The sequence below is a fragment of the Lacerta agilis genome, chromosome 10 (genome assembly GCF_009819535.1).
Source record: "Lacerta agilis isolate rLacAgi1 chromosome 10, rLacAgi1.pri, whole genome shotgun sequence".
Classification (NCBI taxonomy): domain Eukaryota; kingdom Metazoa; phylum Chordata; class Lepidosauria; order Squamata; family Lacertidae; genus Lacerta; species Lacerta agilis.
This window is the reverse complement of record NC_046321.1, coordinates 2202526-2221066: the sequence shown is the minus strand read 5'-3', so window position 1 is coordinate 2221066 and position 18541 is coordinate 2202526. Positions and strand designations below refer to the sequence as shown.

The 18541-nt window shown below is 47.0% G+C and overlaps 1 protein-coding gene across 1 annotated transcript; it reads right to left on the bottom strand.

The window, feature by feature from the left end:
* Positions 1 to 6375: 6375 nt before the first annotated feature.
* On the bottom strand, positions 6376 to 18273 carry LOC117054178 (nucleoside diphosphate kinase 6-like). Its single transcript, XM_033162715.1, is given in 7 exon segments — positions 6376 to 6630; positions 9489 to 9506; positions 9509 to 9648; positions 11847 to 11886; positions 15360 to 15462; positions 16871 to 17041; positions 18232 to 18273. Coding segments are annotated over 6 exon segments (561 nt in total). The 5' UTR covers positions 16964 to 17041; positions 18232 to 18273; the 3' UTR covers positions 6376 to 6463.
* Between the last annotated feature and the right edge of the window lie 268 nt (positions 18274 to 18541).

Here is an 18541-nt window from a genome sequence, read left to right as displayed (position 1 = left end):
CAATGCTGCTTATAAACACATAGGTGTGTCTTTCAGGCACAAGATTTCTGGTTATGTGAACCTCTAATGCCTAATAGAGAAAGAATGTTGCATCCCCCCCAAGAGCTGATTCTGCATCAGAAATTAACGTTTTCATTAAAAATAAATAAAATAAACGTGATTTTGCTTTGGTAGAGGCAACGTCCTTTGACTTCCACAATCTGGATCAGGCCAGTGGCCCATCTAGTTCAGCATCTTGCTCTCAGTGACCAACCAGGTGCCCCAAAGGAGCAGGATTTGAGCACAACAGCTCCCTCCCATCCTGCAGCTTCCAGAAACTGGCAAGACTCATAGAACGATAGCGTTGGAAGGGGCCACGAGGGTCATCTAGTCCAACCCCTGGCACTGCAGGAATCTTCCAATGCAGGAATCAAACCCATGGCCCTGAGATTTAAGAGTCTCATGCTCTACCAACTTAGCAAAGAGGATTGCAGGCTCCAACCGCACAGCCATTCTGGCTAGTAGCCATCGATAGCTCTCTCATCCATGAAATAGTCTAATCCCCTTTGAAGGCCACCTAGGCTCCTGTGGCAGCAAGTTCCATAGTTTAACTGTGTGCTGCATTTTTTTTAAAAAAATCTTTTTATTGTACGAGAATTTTTTTTACATACATTGTATAATCTCCGTCAAGTATTGAATTTCCTGTACAGTTTTTTTCCTTTTGCCCTTCCCACCCCCTCCCCACCCAAGTTCCATTGCAAGAGTTCAACAGTAGTCCTCAGAGTCATTAATTTCTACCGAATGTCTTCCCCCCCCCCCCGGTTGTTATTATCCATTGAAAATAGAGCTTCCATCTGGTCTTGATCATCGTAGCCTTGACCTTCCATGATGTTTCCTGTGTCGTGACTGCGACGATATCCGATTGGATAAAATCAAACAGATAATTAGACCAGACCTCTTCTGTCCATTTCTTTCTATCCTTCCACCCCAGCGCTATTGTTGCCTTTCCTGCTAGAATCATGGCTTTGAATGTAAACTGGTCCCCTTTCTCTATGGCTGTATTTCCAACTAATCCCATTGTCATCAGGTTAAAGTCTATAGATAACTTCACTTTAAAAACTTCATTAATGATCTTAAGAATTTTATTCCAGAATCTCCTTGCCTCTGGGCAATCCCAGTACATATGGGAAAACCAGCCCCTGGCCCATTCACAGTGCCAGCAGTTTGGGTTGAGTCCTGGTACCATATTGGCTAGCTGGGCCGGAGTTCTGTACCATTTTTGAAATTTTTTTAGTTCGAGCTCTCTGAATTTGTTTACTTTAATCTCACTTATTTCCTTCATTATCCTCACTATCTTTGATTCACTAATTTGTTCTTCCTTGCTCCATAATGTTTGAACAAGTAGGGTTGTCTGTTTCCTATTTGAAATCATTCTCCTATAGATTTTGCCTATCATTCCTTGTTTAGTTTTTCCCATTTGTTTATATAGTTCCTCTACTGGCTCTTCTAAGTTCATATTTCCTTTCTCTTGGGCTTTGAAAATTTTGTTGTATAGTCATAGAATCATAGAATCCTAGAGTTGGAAGAGACCCCAAGGGCCATCCAGGTCCAACCCCCTGCCAAGCAGGAAACACCATCAAAGCATTCCTGACAGATGGCTGTCAAGCCTCTGCTTAAAGACCTCCAAAGAAGGAGACTCCACCACACTCCTTGGCAGCAAATTCCACTGAACAGCTCTCACTGTCAGGAAGTTCTTCCTAATGTTTAGGTGGAATCTTCTTTCTTGTAGTTTGAATCCATTGCCCCGTGTCCACTTCTCTGGAGCAGCAGAAAACAACCTTTCTCCCTCCTCTATATGACATCCTTTTATATATTTGAACATGGCTATCATGTCACCCCTTAACCTTCTCTTCTCCAGGCTAAACATACCCAGCTCCCTAAGCCTTTCCTCATAAGGCATCGTTTCCAGGCCTTTGACCATTTGGTTGCCCTCCTCTGGACACGTTCCAGCTTGTCAGTATCCTTCTTGAACTGTGGTGCCCAGAACCAATTTTAACCAGTGTTGGTTACCTATATTCTCTGTTACTTCCTGCAGTGAGTATAAGGAACCTCATCTATACATGTCATTGACTATGTAGTAGCCCTTGGCTTTAATAATTTTCCACCATTTGGGGTCCTCTATTACCTTGTATATACTCTCTAAGTGTGCCCATAGAGAGATCCTTTTCAACAATAAGGGTTACCATTTCCTCCATGTGTGCTGCGTTTAAACAGAGGTTGAGTGGCCATCTGTCATGGCTGAGATTTCTGCATTGCAGGGGGTTTGGACTAGATGACTCTCGGGGGTCCTTCCGACTCTACGATTCCATGATAAACGACTTTCTTGGTACTCAAGGACTGAGCCAGGACACTGTCCAACACAGCAGCAAACCCACCACGTGAGAAGCTTTCTCGACGCCCCAGACTCCAAATAGTCCAGGTGGTATTGCAACGAACAATTCATGCAAACCAGTTCAACGCCTGCAATCAACCAGAAGAGTTTGCTGACATCTTAGTTCTAAGAATTCTTCCCCGGTGTCATTAACTGGTTATTCTAAATAGCAGTTTAATAGCTTTGGTTTCAGCATGGAATTTCCCATCGCTGAATCTCTCCCCTCGGGACCTGCACCCAAATGCCGGGAAGCGTCTCTATGGGGCAGATCACTGGGGTGCGCTAATGGGGAGGAGCTGGCATCGCCGCCGGGGGTTCGTTAGCCAGGATATTTTTCCATAACAATCAAACGAGAGGCCAAGGGAGCCATTAAAAGTTTGCTTGCCAGAGACAGGCCCCACGGCTGCGCCTCTGTTCGATTGCTCCCTTGTCAGAAACACCCTTTGATGAGAAAGGCAATTAATTTCATCATTTTCATCTTGCAACTGAGCGAAGTTACATTATTGCTCCCGTCTGTCTTTCGGTTCACTCCCCACGGAGCAGAAATCACAGCAGGGCGTTCAGAAGACTGTCGAGCGCGTTCATTATGAAACCCCCTTGCGACCCACATCAGTGCTGACATAATTGAGTTGTGCTCTCTTGTTTCAAGTGATGAAATGTCCGTTGCTCTTTATTATTACTTTTCACACTGGAACTTCCAGATTTCTGACATGCCCCCCGATATCTCCATCAGCTTCCGGCAGACGCCACTCTTAATTCATCCAGGCTGCCTTCTCAGCGGCCTTGGGCTAAGCGGAACCACAATGGCCAAGTGTTTGAAAACCACGGTTTTTGCAGCCCCAAGCAGTGAAGATCAGGAAGTTATTTAATTCCGAATCTTTCTGGGCCCACCTTACATGTCAGTACCTTTCATTAAGAACATTAAGAGCGTGCTGGATCAGGCCAGTGGCCCATCTTGTCCAGCATCCTGTTCTTCTACACCACACAGAGAGCCAGTGTAGTGTAGTGGTTAAGAGCGGTGGACTCGTAATCTGGTGAACCGGGTTCGCATCCCCGCTCCTCCACATGCAGCTCCACATGGGTGACCTTGGGCTAGTCACACTTCTCTGAAGTCTCTCAGCCCCACTCACCTCACAGAGTGTTTGTTGTGGAGGAGGAAGGGAAAGGAGAATGTGAGCCGCTTGGAGACTCCTTCGGGTAGTGATAAAGCGGGATATCAAATCCAAACTCTTCTTCTTCTTCTCACAGTGGCCAACCAGATGCCTATCACAGGAAACCTGCAAGCTTGATCCGAGCGCAGTTTCCAGCATCTGGTATTCAGAAGCAATGCTGCCTCCAACTGCGGTTAGTGTGAAAGAGGCAACACGTAGAGCGTTGAATGGTGGGCACAATTATGTCTTTATAATTTGCAGCGAAGTAATAATAGCTGTACATCTGAGTAAATAATACATCCAGTGATGAATTTACTAGAGAATCACCTGTGGTTGAGCTTCTGTATATCGGCTCTTTATTTCCTATGTTAGGCAGTAGTGGTTACATTTGGACTCTTGTTTCTGATGGTCACTGTCCTTCATATGATTAGTTATATATATTTTGTTATTCTTTATAGTGATATACTGAAGAAGACCACGTCGAAACAGTGTATTTATCCGGAACGCTGTCTCACCGGATGTATTTCGTTATTCAGATTGTACAGCTATTATTACTTCTCTGCAAATTATAAAGACACAATTGTGCCCATCATTCATTGCTCTACGTGTTGCCTCTTTCACACTAGGCTTGAAGTTTGCAACACGGGGGTTTATCTTAACCTCCACTGTGGGGCCGGAGCCAAGCCATTGTGGCTAGCACCCATCGACAGTCCTCTCCCGCTTCTCCCTGAATGTCTCATTCTCTTTTAAAGCCATCCAAGTTGGTGACCATCGCCGCCTCCTGCAGCAGTGAGTTCCAGAGTTTGACTACGCGCTGCTTTTGCCTCCCCTGAATACTCCACCATTCAGCTTCACTGGGTGTCCAGGAGTTCTGGTGTTAGGAGAGAGGGAGAACCACTTTTTCCTCCATTCGCTTTCTCCTTAATTCATCCATAATTTTTATAAACTGAAAGGTACCTAAACCAATTCACTTCCTACAAGACGTAGCACAGAGGCCACCAACTTGGTCAGCTTTGAAAGAGGACTAGACAATTTCGCAGAGGAAAAAGTTTTATCAGCAGTTACTAGCCACAGTTGGAGAGTTATGCTTCTGAATCCTGGTTGCTGGAAACCGCAGGAGGGGAGAGGGCCCTTGCGGTCGGATCCTGCTTGTAGGCTTCCGAAAGACTTCTGTTAAGCCCCTGTGAGAACAGAATGCTGCCCTAGATGGGTACTACTACTACTACTACTACTACTAATAATAATAATAATAATGGGCCATTCCATGAAAAATGAACCTGATAAGAATGCTAGATGAGCGCTGGACTTGGTGAGGAAGATTCCAAACGTGCAGTCTAATCATTTTTTTTTTAAGCTAAAGGCAAAAGAAGTTTAGTTTATGGACCTTCTTTTCAAAAGTCCACCCACGTAGTCTTCACAGAAGTGTTCAAGTTAAAAGTTTTCTGATGATTGTCCCACCCGTGACAGCATTTTTTCCTTAATTTTGTATCGTTAAATTTCTTAATTTCTGGTTGCATAGTTGTAACCAATAAACATTGATTTAAACAGATATGCTGAGTTTATCATTGATTCACCTCCCAACTCAAAGAGTTTTTCCATAAATCAAACTTATCTCAAGCTCCATGTCCTTTTTTTGTCCCACCCGTGACAATACATTTAATACAATTGTCAAAAATATCCATTAAAATAATAAAAAAAATTAGTAAAATGTTCAGTATCTTATTAATAACACAGTTTAAATTTTTGTTGTTAATTTTTATGTATATATACATTGTTACACATGTGTGAATACCAAAAAACATGGTCCAAGTGTCCCACCTGTGACAATGGAATGGCCCTAATAATACTTTATTTTTTATACCCTGTTCATCTGGCTGGGTTTCCCCAGCTACCCTGGGCGCTCCCAACAGAATATTAATAATAATAAAAAATAAGTCAGATAGTTGTTTATTTCCTTGACATCTGATGGAGGGCGTTACAGGGCGGGCGCCACCACCGAGAAGGCCCTCTGCCTGGTTCCCTGTAACCTCGCTTCTCGCAGGGAGGGAACTGCCAGAAGGCCCTCGGAGCTAGGACCTCGGTGTCCGGGCTGAACGATGGGGGTGGAGACGCTCCTTCAGGGATACTGACCCTTTGATCTCCTGCATTTGTGTCCAAGCCGCTTCCACCTAACCTGGTTGCCAGCAGGACTTTCTTTCTAAGCATCGTGGGATAGCAGTGCGCCAGCTTCACCCCCGACGGCAGGCCAAGACTGCCTGCGATTCAGCTCCAGAGTTTGTTTCCAGAGTTGGTTCTCTACCACGGAAAACATAAAGGAAAGAGTGTGGTCTGTGCATGTGCAGAGGACCGGGTCTTTACCTTGACCAAGAAACCACAGGAAGCCGACACACGTTTTGGATCAAAAGGCGAGTTTATCACTATTAGGAATCGTGTCCTTTCGCCACGACCTTGAATCAAGGCATCTCTCCCTTTGGCAATTAAACCCTGACGACGCACCCCACCCCCTCCCCCTGCCCAGTAAATGTTATGGGATTTGTGGGTCACAGTGAAGACGGCCCATGGGCCCATGGCTACAGAGTTGGCACAGACCTGTGGAAATGGCAGTTGCAACCGAGAGAAAAAGGCATGATTGAGTCAATAAGAAATTTAGCGCTTCTGCTGGAGCCCAAATGGGCATCCTTTAACCAGCCTGGGCAAGGCTATAACTGGCTGCCTGGCAAAGCATGGCAGATGCCTGCTCTTATCCGGGGGGAAGGGAACGTACACACCTCAGCAGCCATCCCTGAGTAAGCTGCGACATGTTTAGTGCTGATGCTCATTTTGGGGAAGAGAGGAGGAGACCCCCGTCTCCAACGCAGAATCTCGCATCCGTTCTGGCAGTGTCTCCCGTGCAAATTGTCCTTCAGTCTGCCTCTGCCCAGCCATCTCTGGGCACATGGCGAGGGATCGCCTTGGTATCACGGCCAGCCTCCCTCTCCCGCAGCAGAGGCTCTTCCTGCTGGTACCACCGCTCTTCGTTGAAATCTGGGAAGAAGAAGGCGATTTCCCTGCTGGCTGATGCGGCCGAATCTGCAAGGGAGGGGGGAAATGTGAGCGAGTGCGGGGCCAGGTGGGTCTTTGGAGTGGAGTTCGAAATCAGCTGGCTGCACCGGCAGCCGAGAAAAATCCCATTTGATTTCGAGGTGTCAGAAATCGCTTTCAATGTCCTACATAGCTTTTCACTTTCCTAACTGCAGTAACAAAAATAAACCACTAATTCAGTTCTAGGCTGCATCCACAGAGGTACAGTGGCCAGATCAAGGGAAGTACAGTGGTCCCTTGGTTCTCAAACGTAATCTGTTCCAGAAGTCTGTTCCAAAACCAAAGCGTTCCAAAACCAAGGCACACTTTCCCATAGAAAGTAATGCAAATTGGATTCATCCGTTCTAGACTTTTAAAAACAACCCCTAAAACAGCAACTTAACATGGATTTTACTATCTAATGCAGGGGTAGGCAACCTAAGGCCCGTGGGCCGGATACGGCTCAATCGCCTTCTCAATCCGGCCCCTGGTCCGGGAATCAGTGTGTTTTTTACATGAGTAGAATGTGTGCTTTTATTTAAAATGCATCTCTGGGTTATTTGTGGGGCATAGGAATTCGTTCACCCCCCCCCCCAAAAAAAATAGTCCGGCCCACCACCTGGTCTGAGGGACGGTGGACCGGCTCCCTGCTGAAAAAGGTTGCTGACACCTGATCTAACGAGAACATCGATCCATAAAACGAAAGCAATAAACAATGTACTGCAGTCACACAATCAATCAGTAGCTGAACTGGGTTCCACACAGTCACAAAAATGAAAAAGCCTCTCCTCCTCCGGGAGGGGAGGGGTTGTGGTTGGGAGCCGGTTCCCACATCATCGTGGGGGCGTTTCGCCCCCACCCTTACCTGCCTTACCTTGCCCGGATGCCGCGCCGCGCCCCTAGCAGTCAGCCAATAGGGCTGGTGAGGGGGCAGGGTTTTAGCTGCTCTTAGGGCAGACCGCGGCACCGTCCTCCGCCACTCTGGTCCGCTGCTTTCGTCGGATCACACCGTCCACCCTCCCTTAGGTTGGCCCTGGTTAGGACATTGCTATGGACTTCGGTTGGTCACCTTGTTTGGGCAAGGGGCCTGGTAGGAGTTTTTCTCCAACTGGCAAATTGGCTCAGCCTCTTGGTTTTTCGCCTACTTCATAGCAAATTGTCACAACTCTGTTAGATTGGCGGTTAGGCATTGGGTTTAGTGTGGTATCGGAGGGGAAGGTTCGGGCCACCGCCTAACCCTCCAACTGCTGGGTATTCCGTAAGGAATCCGGCGGTCGTGGATCTTGTCCGACGCCCTGTTGGTGGCTAGGGCCATGGCACGACCCCCGGTGACTTCAGGGGTGGAGCTTCCAGTTGTATTTCGCATCAACAGGCTCCACCTCCTGGGCGGTTAACCCTTGAGTGACTCCACGCTCTGCGGGGGGGAGTCTACTGTAGTTTCTTCAACCCAGTGCCTAAGCCAATACCACTCACATGCTGTAACCAATAAAAAGTTGTGGCCTTTTTCCTTCCGTTAACCAAAATGTTTTGTGTCACTGAGTTTTATTTCTGCATGCGGGGGATTACAAAGTCCTCGATTACAAATAAGAGCCGCAAAAACAAAAAACGCAAAATGAATAGCAAAAACAGACAGACCTCGACGTAACACTCAAATCGGAAGTGTGGCACTCAAATCGGAGCACGTTCAGCATCTGGAAAAAGTTCGCAAACCGGAACACTTACTTCCGAGTTTCAGTGTTTGGGTTCCAAGTTGTTTGAGTACCAAGGCGTTTGAGAACCAAGGTGCCACTGTAATAGTATCGCTCTACCCTCAAAACAGACGGAAGATGGCAATCATAACAATATTCTGCCAGGGAGCAGCCATCAGAGCAGGAGAGGGCCTTCTTGGTGGTGGCTCCCAAACTTTGGCATTCCCTCCCTGGAGAAGCTAGACTGGCTCCCTCCTTGATGTCCTACAGTTGGCAGGCACTTGTTCCAACAGACTTAGGGAACTGACTGCTCTTAACTAAAGGGTTGGTGCCGTGCTGTTCTTATTGTAATTATTTGCACGTTTTAAACAGATTTTATATATGATTACAGTTTGGATTCTATCAACATTTAATTGCTTTTAATGATACTTTAAATGTTCTTAGCGTTTTTTGTTTTTATCTGTAAGCTGCCTTCCCTGTCAGGGGAAAAGGCAGGGTATAAATAATCATCACTGCCATCATCATCAGCCCCCCCCCCCCCCCAGAGTCCTGTGTCCAGGTTCTGGGCACCACAATTTAAGAAGGATATTGACAAGCTGGAAGTTGGCAGAGGAGGGCGGACCAAGAGGATCAAGGGTCTGGAAATCAAATCTTGCGAGGAATGGGTGAGGGAGTTGTGGATGTTTAACCTAGAGAAGGTCATACCATCTGGAACAGCAGAAAACAAACTTGCTCCAGTTTCCATGGGATAGCCTGTCAGACATTTGAAGATGGCTATCAGTCTTCGCTAGGTCTTCCTCCATGCAAGATATTTTTTATTCACTGGAAAATCCCATATACTCACTTCCACATTATGATTATTGCTTCCCAACCAAAACACAAATGTCAGAATTCATCATTTTTCCAGCTTTGAACTTCTACGTCCCTAGGATTCTAGAATCCTAGAATTGTAGCACTTGGAGGGACCCCGACGGTCCATCTACTCCCACCCCCTGCAATGCAGGAATCTTATGATGGATTCCAAAGGATCCCTTGGTACAATCCCGCTCTCTTGGCTATGATTCCTTAGCCCTCTTTGCTGGGCCCAGTCTTTGGGGCTCCTTTGCAAAGGAATATTTTACAAGTTGCCTGGAGAGCTTGGCAAGAGTTCTCCCGTTTCCCACCCCCTCCCGGACTCACCTGAGCCGTGCACGGTGTCCGAGTGTCCGTGAGGCCGAACGATCCGCGGATGGACTCTGGGTCTGTGTGCTGGGCGCGGAAAACCTTGGTGGGACCCATCAGAGACCTCCAGAGCGGGATGGCATCCTCGTGGGCAAGGATGTAGGTCCTCATGGGGCCGCTGGGAAGGAGGAGAGAGAAGGCGCAAGGGAGGTCAGGGGTCGCGTCACACGGATCTTGCAAGCAGCCCGAATGGCTGACCAACTGGCTTCCATGCACAAGTCAAAAGCGCAGGTGATCAATCTTAAAGTCCTAGGTCAGGGGTCAGCAACCTTTTTCAGCCGTGGGCCGTCCACCGTCCCTCAGACCATGTGGTGGTCCGGACTATATTTTTTGGGGGGAAATGAACGAATTCCTATGCCCCACAAATAACTCAGAGATGCATTTTAAATAAAAGCACACATTCTACTCATGTAAAAACACGCCGGTTCCCAGACCGTCTGCGGGCCGGATTGAGAAGGCGATTGGGTGGGATCCGACCCACGGGCCTTAGGTTGCCTACCCCTGCCCTAGGTGGTGGTAGCCTTGGCCCAGGATGTCTCCCTCCCAGTGTTCAAAACTGGCCAGGCGCCGCCAGTTGCATTTTGCGACTGGCACAGGTCCAATTGCAACCAAGTGGGCATCTCTGGATGGCAGGCTGTCGACCGGGGAAAGCAAAACGTCTCTTAAGAGAAGGGTCGGAAATATTGATTTTCCTGGATTAAAAAGTAGTATGCGCCAGAATATACAGTCGTTTTAGTCTGTATGTAACAGATACAACAGGAAAGGTGTAAAAGTGAAGAATATGTAGAAAGCACAATGAGGTGAATCAGAAGTCAAAAAGTGTGTGTGATGTTAGACGATTTTTTGTTAGTTAATGTTTAGTTGTCATTGAGGTACTGTCTTTGTCTGTGTTATAAGTAAATTGTTTTGCAATAAAGTATTTTTTTTTTTAAAGGATGAATGGTGTGTCTCTGGAGATTCAACACGGGAGCAGTGTACTGATGGAGTGTTCAAATCAGGGGTCAGCAAACTTTTTCAACAGGGGGGCCGGTCCCACTGTCCGGAGGGCCGGACTATATTTGAAGGGGGGAAAAATGAACGAATTTCCTATGCCCCACAAATAACCCAGAGATGCATTTAAATAAAAAGCACACATTCTTCTCATGTAAAAACACGCTGATTCCTGGACCGTCCGCGGGCCTCATTTAGAAGGAGATTGGGCCGCATCTGGCCCCCGGGCCTTACCTTAGGCTGCCTACCCATGGTTTAATTTCTCTCTGCCTATGCTCAAGCTGTATATTTGCTAATAAATGCACTCATTTAATGTGAGAAAGAAAGAAAGAAAGAAAGAAAGAGTTTTAGTCTGGATTGTTTTATTTGATGTTTCCATGGAACTGCAGAGTTAGAAGGGACCCTGAGGATCCTCTAGCCCAACCCCTCCCCCAGCAATGCAGGAATATGCAGCTGTCCCATATGGGATCGAACCTGCAAACTTGCATGATCAACACCACACTGTAACCAACTGAGCTATCCAGGTGTCGTAAAACCACTCTGAGATTTGTTCTTTAATGGCAAAACAAGATGGTGGACTATGCTGAAATGGCAAAGCTGAGTGGAATACTCAGGAACCAAGAGGACAAAAACTTCATAAAAGGATGGGGGAAATTATAACTTTTAAAAGAGACACTGTAAGCAGATGGGAACATTGGCAGGATTTTGATTTCACTTGTAGTGTAACAATTATCATGGAAAATATGGAATAATATACTACCGTATTTCCGGCGTATAAGACGACCCCCAACTTTTCCAGTTAAAAATACAGAGTTTTGAGAGATACTCGGCCGCAGATTCTCCACCCGGCGTATAAGACGACCCCCGACTTTTGAGATTTTCCTGGATTAAAAAGTAGTCTTATACACCAGAATATACAGTAGTTATACAGTTTGGAGAAGATGCAGTTTTAAATGATTTAAAAGGGACTCCAGGGAAAGGGGGGGGGGGAGAGAGAAATCCTGAGACTCCGAGGAATCTCTTTATATGAATATGTAACTGAATTTTTTTTAATATAATTTTGCATTGTAAACACAAAATAAAAATGATTTCAAAAAGAGATTTGTTCTTTAAAATATAAGTGGTATGATAATATAATAATAATAATAATAAGAATAATAATAATAATACAGGGCACCAACCTGGTGTCATCCAGATGTTTTGTACTACAACTCCCACCAGCCTCCATTATGTCTTATGTGTTTTGTATTTTATTACGCAATTTTAGTTTCCTTGAAATCTCTCTCTCTCTCTCTATATATATATGTATATATGCTGCGGACATACCTGGCCATGAATTCCACCAGCCTCTGGTAGAAGAAACGCCCTGAAAAAGAGACCGAGAGCCCTGAGACAAAGGCACGCTTCGGGAGAGGTATTGAGAGCATCCTTCCCCAGAGTTATTGCCATCCTTTCCCTATGTGCCAGGGGTGGCACACCAACTCCCATCTGCCCCAGCCAGGAGAGCTACAGGCCAGGGCTGATGGGATCTGTAGTCCCAGACGCCAGAAGGACCACCGGGGGTCCCCCAACCTGCGCTGTGTACAAACTGCAAGAGACCTTCCTGTCTCAAGTCATCTCTTGAAGGACACCAGGGCCCTGAGGACAGACCCTTGGAGAAGGGCCCCAGTTCATAGAATCATAGAATCCTAGAGTTGGAAGAGACCCCAAGGGCCATCCAGTCCAACCCCCTGCCAAGCAGGAAACACCATCAAAGCATTCCTGACAGATGGCTGCCAAGCCTCCGCTTAAAGACCTCCAAAGAAGGAGACTCCACCACACTCCTTGCCAGCAATTCCACTGCTGAAAAGCTCTTACTGTCAGGAAGTTCTTCCTAATGTTTAGGTGGATCATTCTTGTAGTTTGAATCCATTGCCCCATGTCTGCTTCTCTGGAGCAGCAGAAAACAACCTTTCATCCTCCTCTATATGACATCCTTTGATATATTTGAACATGGCTATCATATCACCCCTTAACCTTCTCTCTCCAGGCTAAACATACCCAGCTCCCTAAGCCGTTCCTCCTAAGGCATCGTTTCCAGGCCTTGGACCATTTTGGTTGCCCTCCTCTGGACACGTTCCAGCTTGTCAGTATCCTTCTTGAACTGTGGTGCCCAGAACTGGACACAAATATTCCAGGTGAGGTCTGACCAGAGCGGAATACAGTGGTACTATTACTTCCCTTGATCTAGATGCTATACTCCTATTGATGCAGCCCAGAATTGCATTGGCTTTTTAGCTGCTGCATCACACTGTTGACTCATGTGCCACGTTGATGGTCTACCAAGACTCCTAGTTCAGTTGCAGAACACCTGCCTTGCATGCAGAAGGTCTCAAATTCAATCTCCAGGTAAGGTCGCGAGAGACTCCATCGTTCTGCCTCGACACTGAGGTCCAGCTCCGAGGTCCTTCTGGCGGTTCCCTCGCTGCGAGAAGTGAGATTACAGGAAACCAGGCAGAGGGCCTCCTCAGTGGTGGCGCCCTCCCTGTGGAACGCCCTCCCATTGGATGTCAAAGAAATGAACAACTATCTGACTTTTAGAAGACATCTGAATGCAGCCCTGTTTAGGGAAGTTTTTAATGTTTGATTCTATTTTTAATATCCTGTTGGGAGCCACCCAGAGTGCCTGGGGAAACCCATCCAGATGGGCAGGATATAAATAAATTCTTCTTCTTCTTCTTCTTCTTCTTCTTCTTCTTCTTCTTCTTCTTCTTCTTCTTCTTCCTACCTAAAACCCTGGCGTGCAGCTGCTGCCAGTGAGGGTTGGCAGCTCTGCGTGAGATGCTCTGACGGTCCAACTCAGCAGTGCTATAGCTTAGGGCCCCACTCTCTTGGGGGTCCCCCAAAAAATTTAAAGGGGGAAAACTGGATGTACATTTCCAAAATAGAAGATAAAACCTACATACAGCAGCAGTGTTTTGTGTTATGTAGGGCCCTGCCTGCTCCCTGCCTGCTCCCTAAAATATCACTGGTTTGCTCCTTTCTATATATAGGGTGCCTAAATTCTGCATGGACTGGTTGGACGGCAACACGTGCAAATGGCTTTAGATACCTATCAGGTCCATCAGTTACCATTTAACATATATTTCACACAAAAAACAGTGCCCATTTGTTGTTGACAGAGGACAGCTGGACATATCAAGGGCCCCATTACCTTCAGTAGCTTAGGGCCTCATCGGACCTAAATCCAGTCCTGTTACACAGTAAAAGCCAGCTTCCTAGGCTCCACACAAAAAGTTTCATGTCTACCCCAGACAAGACACAGTTCCTACTTGGATGCATCAATTCCATGTAGGATACTTGTCGTAACCTGTATGAAGTACATCGCGTGGCATGTGCTTCGCAAGACCATGGGAGCTCGTAAGTTGTTCTAAACTATGTTCAAGACCACAGAATCATAGAATTGTAGAGTTGAACGGGACCCCCAAGGGTCATGTAGCCCAACCCCCTGCAATGCAGGAATCTCAACTAAAGCGTTCATGACAGATGGCCATCCAACCTCTGCTTGAAAACCTCCAACGAAGGAGAGCCCACAAGATTGCGTTTTAATGTTTCAGCCTGCCCTGAGACCTTAGGGTGCGGAGCGGGTGATTAATCATGATAACAAAATCATAGAGGTGGATTATTGAATGTGTTAATATGGGTAGACGTTATAAACATTGCAGCTGTTGAATGGATTATTATTACAACTGGAATACAACTGCATTAAATAAGGCTTTGGAAGCAGAATCAAAAAATAAATAAATTATTAAACCTGGAATTCAAGCATGCAGTGGGCCACCAAAATTATACAGTTGGATATTTGATTAATTGATACAGTGGTATACCTCTGGTTGCGAACGGGATCCATTCCGGAGCCCCGTTGCAACATGAGCAGCGTGCAACCTGAAGTGCCGTGTCTGCGCATGTGTGTGGCGCGATTCAGCACTTCTGTGCATGCGCGAACCGCCGAACACGGAAGTAACCCATTCCGGTACTTCCGGGTTCGGCACATTCGTATCCCGTGACAAACGCAACCCACAGCTATCATAACTACAGGTATGACTGTATTTGATTTGGTATTGTGATTTGATACGGATATAATGTATTTTGGATTCTTGTAATTGGAAACTATTAAAAAGTATTGTTAAAAAAAAATCACGAGGTGGAAGGGACCCAAAGGTTTATCTAACCCACCCGCCGCAGTCCAAAACCCACTAATAATAATAATAATAATAATAATAATAATAATAAAGTCATACCTCTAGATACGAACGCTGCATGTTGCGTTCATCACGGGTTACGAACATGCCAAACCCAGAAGTACCGGAACGGGTTACTTCCGGGTTCGGCAGTTTGTGCATGTGCAGTAGCGCCAAATCGCACTTTGCGCATGCACAGAAGCATCAAATCGCATCGCACACATGCACAGATGCGGCGCTTCAGGTTGCGCGCTGCTCATGTTGCAAACGGGGCTCCGGAATGGATCCCGTTCGCAACCAGAGGTAAGACTGTAATATTTCTTTGTGTACCTGCGGTGGGCTCCTAACTTAGCTGCGTGGACCAGCGTGTAACCGCCATGAGTTGCATCTGTCATGGATGTCTGAGCTGACATTCCTGCATTGCGGGGGGTTGGACTAGAGGACCCTTGGGGGTCCCTTCCAACTCTAAGATTCTAAGTAACGAAACAGCTTCCATGTTTCCCCCGGATTAGAGCCATCTGTCTAAGTGCCCATTCCTAGATTCTCTGCTGCCCCCACCTACTTCCTGGACTTACCAATGGGGTATTTTTGGGGGTGGGGGTGGAGGCATGCTCCTGACCTGAGTGCTCCTGGTAGAATTTCTGGCTCTCCTCCTTGCTCCACATCAGATCCTTGCTCCTGACGATCAATAACCGGTTGTCCAGGATGGTCTGGTGGACGGCCTGGGGAAAAGAAGAGGACGGGTCACACTGAAGCCAACGCTACAGACGAGGAGAAGGGCAGGAGGGGCAGTGGGGAGACTTTTTGCAGCCTTGGGATCCAGGTTCGAATCGACTGGCCGCAACCTAGAGCAAAGCTCTCTGGAACAGCTCCGCACGCAGTTGGCTCAGAGTTATTCCTAATGCCACACAGAGGGGCAGTCCCAAAGGGAAAGACACAAAGGGCAAAATGCCCCTTTGGGTCTCTCCTTCGGTGTGTGACGACTGTGAAATATTGGAGCAGCAAGCATCTGAAATAATTAAGTCACCTGTTCAGGCCTCCCATACAACTGAATATGTGGTCTGACAACATGAAAGAACTTCTGATATGGATGTGTACTGCAAGCTGGGATTTCAACAGCCCAGCCATGGAAAACCTGGGGGTGGGGGGTGGGGTGGGAATCTACATTTAATTTGTTTTATTCTGGATTGTTTTGCTTGATATTTTAATGTAAATCTCTTTGAGATTTTTTTTTCTTTAAAACATATAGCAGTATAGAAACGAATAACAACAACAACAATTTATTATTACATGCTGTTCTTAACTTAGCTGGCTTGCTAAAATCTGTCTGCTTATTTGCAGGATGGATGGCGGCTAATGGATTGAAGTTGAATCCTGACAAGACAGAAGGACTGTTTTGGGGGGACAGGGGGCGGACGGGTGTGGGGGGACTCCCTGGTCCTGAATGGGGCAACTGTGCCCCTAAAGGACCAGGTGCGCAGCCTGGGAGTCATTTTGGACTCAGCACTGTCCATGGAGGCGCAGGTCAGTTCTGTGTCCAGGGCAGCTGTCTACCAGCTCCATCTGTTACACAGGATGAGACCCTCCCTGCCCGCAGACTGTCTCCCCAGAGTGGTGCATGCTCTGGTTATCTCCCGCTTGGACTACTGCAATGCGCTCTTCGTGGGGCTACCTTTGAAGGTGACCTGGAAATTACAACTAATCCAGAACGAGTCAGCTAGACTGGTGACTGGGAGCGGCCGCCGAGACCATATAACATTATTGCTTTAGTTGAATAAATTGTTTAAATTGTTATTAAGGAAATGATTATTTTTCTCCTTCCAAAAGTACAGAAGAAAAGTTGTCCAAATATAAACAGTGAACTTATTAAACCTCACAATCATTTCATGATTATCGGTCTATGTATTTCTAACAGTAAAACCAAAGCAGTAATTTCTGATAAATTTCTGTAAAAACTACTCTGAAAATTTATGATTCCAAAAATGAAACCTTCATCTGGTTGTAAATATTAAGATTATACCAGCAGGAATGAGTCTTTCTGTAAATAAATAAATAAAAATTAAATCAAGTCTTACTGACAAGTGATAATGACTACTGATTTAAATCAACTCCACCCTGTTTTGTCCTTACCTCGAGGAAGAGAGGGTGAGCCACAGCATCAGGCTTGATGATGGCAAGGGTGAGTTGCAGCACCCGCCGCGGAGCACGCAGGACGGCCCTCATCCTGCTCACAGGTTGGGGCTGGGGCTGGCGGGTGCTCTGTCTGTCCGCCTCGTGGTGGCCCGTCCCCAAAGCATCAGCCTGGCAATACAAAGTCAGGTCAGTGCGGTGTAGTGGTTAGAGCAGGGGTCGGCAAGGTTTACAGTGGGTGGAGAATGCTTTTCTTTCTTATTTGTAAAAAGATTCTTTGTAGGAGCTAACACTTTATTATCTCTTTGTGATTTTATGCTGTGGACTACACTGAGACCTGTGGGTATAGGGCAGTATCATGAGAAGAAGAAGAAGAAGAAGAAGAAGAAGAAGGAGGAGGAGGAGGAGGAGGAGGAGGAGGAGGAGGTTAATATTTTATTGCAATGTTGGTGGCAAGCAGGTCAATAGTGGGGGGGGGGGACCCTACATTGCCAAAAAATATTACCCTTCTCTTAAAATTGTATGTATCGAGTTCTTGCATTTTGTATAAAGTACATCAAAGTAAAGCAAGCAAAACAGTAACAACAAATTCTTTTATTATTATTATTATTACTACTACTACTACTACTACTACTACTCTTTTAGGTGGGGCAGGAACTGAATCAATAAGTAATATAAAAAGCAATGGTGCACAGAGATGGACAGTTCTGCTCCAGATATTGTGGGATGCAGAGGAGAGTCCCCCAGCATATATAAAAGCATAATGAAACATTGAACATTTAAAGAAAATAAAACACTTCCCAATAAAGCTTTGTTTTCAGTTGTCTTCTGAAGGTGGTTGTTGTTGTTGTTGTTGTTGTTGTTGTTAGAATTTGTCTACAGCCCTATACCTGCAGGTCTCCGGGTGGTTCCCTGATTCCCTTGGCATCTGGTGGGAGGGCGCCAGAAGAAGAAAGGAAGAAACAGAAAGGAAGGAAGGAGAGTAAGAGGAAGAGTGGGGTGGGGAGGGATGGAGGATGGAAGGATGGAAGGAAGAAGGGAAGGGAAAAGGGAAAGGGGAGGAAGGTAGGATGGAAGGGAAAGGAAAGGAAAGGATGGAGGGGAGGGGAGGGGAGGGAAAAGGGAAGGAAGGAAGAAGGGAAGGGAAAGGAAAAGGAAGGGAAGGGAAGGATGGAAGGAAGGAAGGAAAAAGAAAGAAAGGGAGAGGGGTTTTCCCCTCCGCCTTGAAGCCCAGCCATGGGGGTGGGGGCCCCAACTCCTCCCCCCTCGTGAGTGGGGCTGGCGGGGGGGTGAGGGAGAGGGGGGAGGTCTCTTTCGGGGGAGGGGAGGGGAGGGGAGGAGGCCTCATCCTGCTCCGGTACCTGCTCTGTCCCCGGCGGCTGCTCCTCCTTCCTTCCTTCCTTCCTCCCTCCCTTCCCCCGGTCTCCGTGGCGACGCGGGGCTCCGTCTCTTCTCCCTCCTCCTCCGGCGAGGCCTACCTTCCTTCCTGCGCGGGGCGCCCCGGCCTCGCGTAGCCTCTTTGCCCGGCGAGGCGGAGGCGGCGCGTGGGCGGGGCAGCGGGCGAAGACGGCGGAAGGCGCCTCCCTCTTCCTCGGGGGCCCGGAGAGGAGGTGCGGGGGGGGCGCGCTCGGGGGGGGGGGCGGACAACGAGGCACCGGCCCTGCCTTTCCC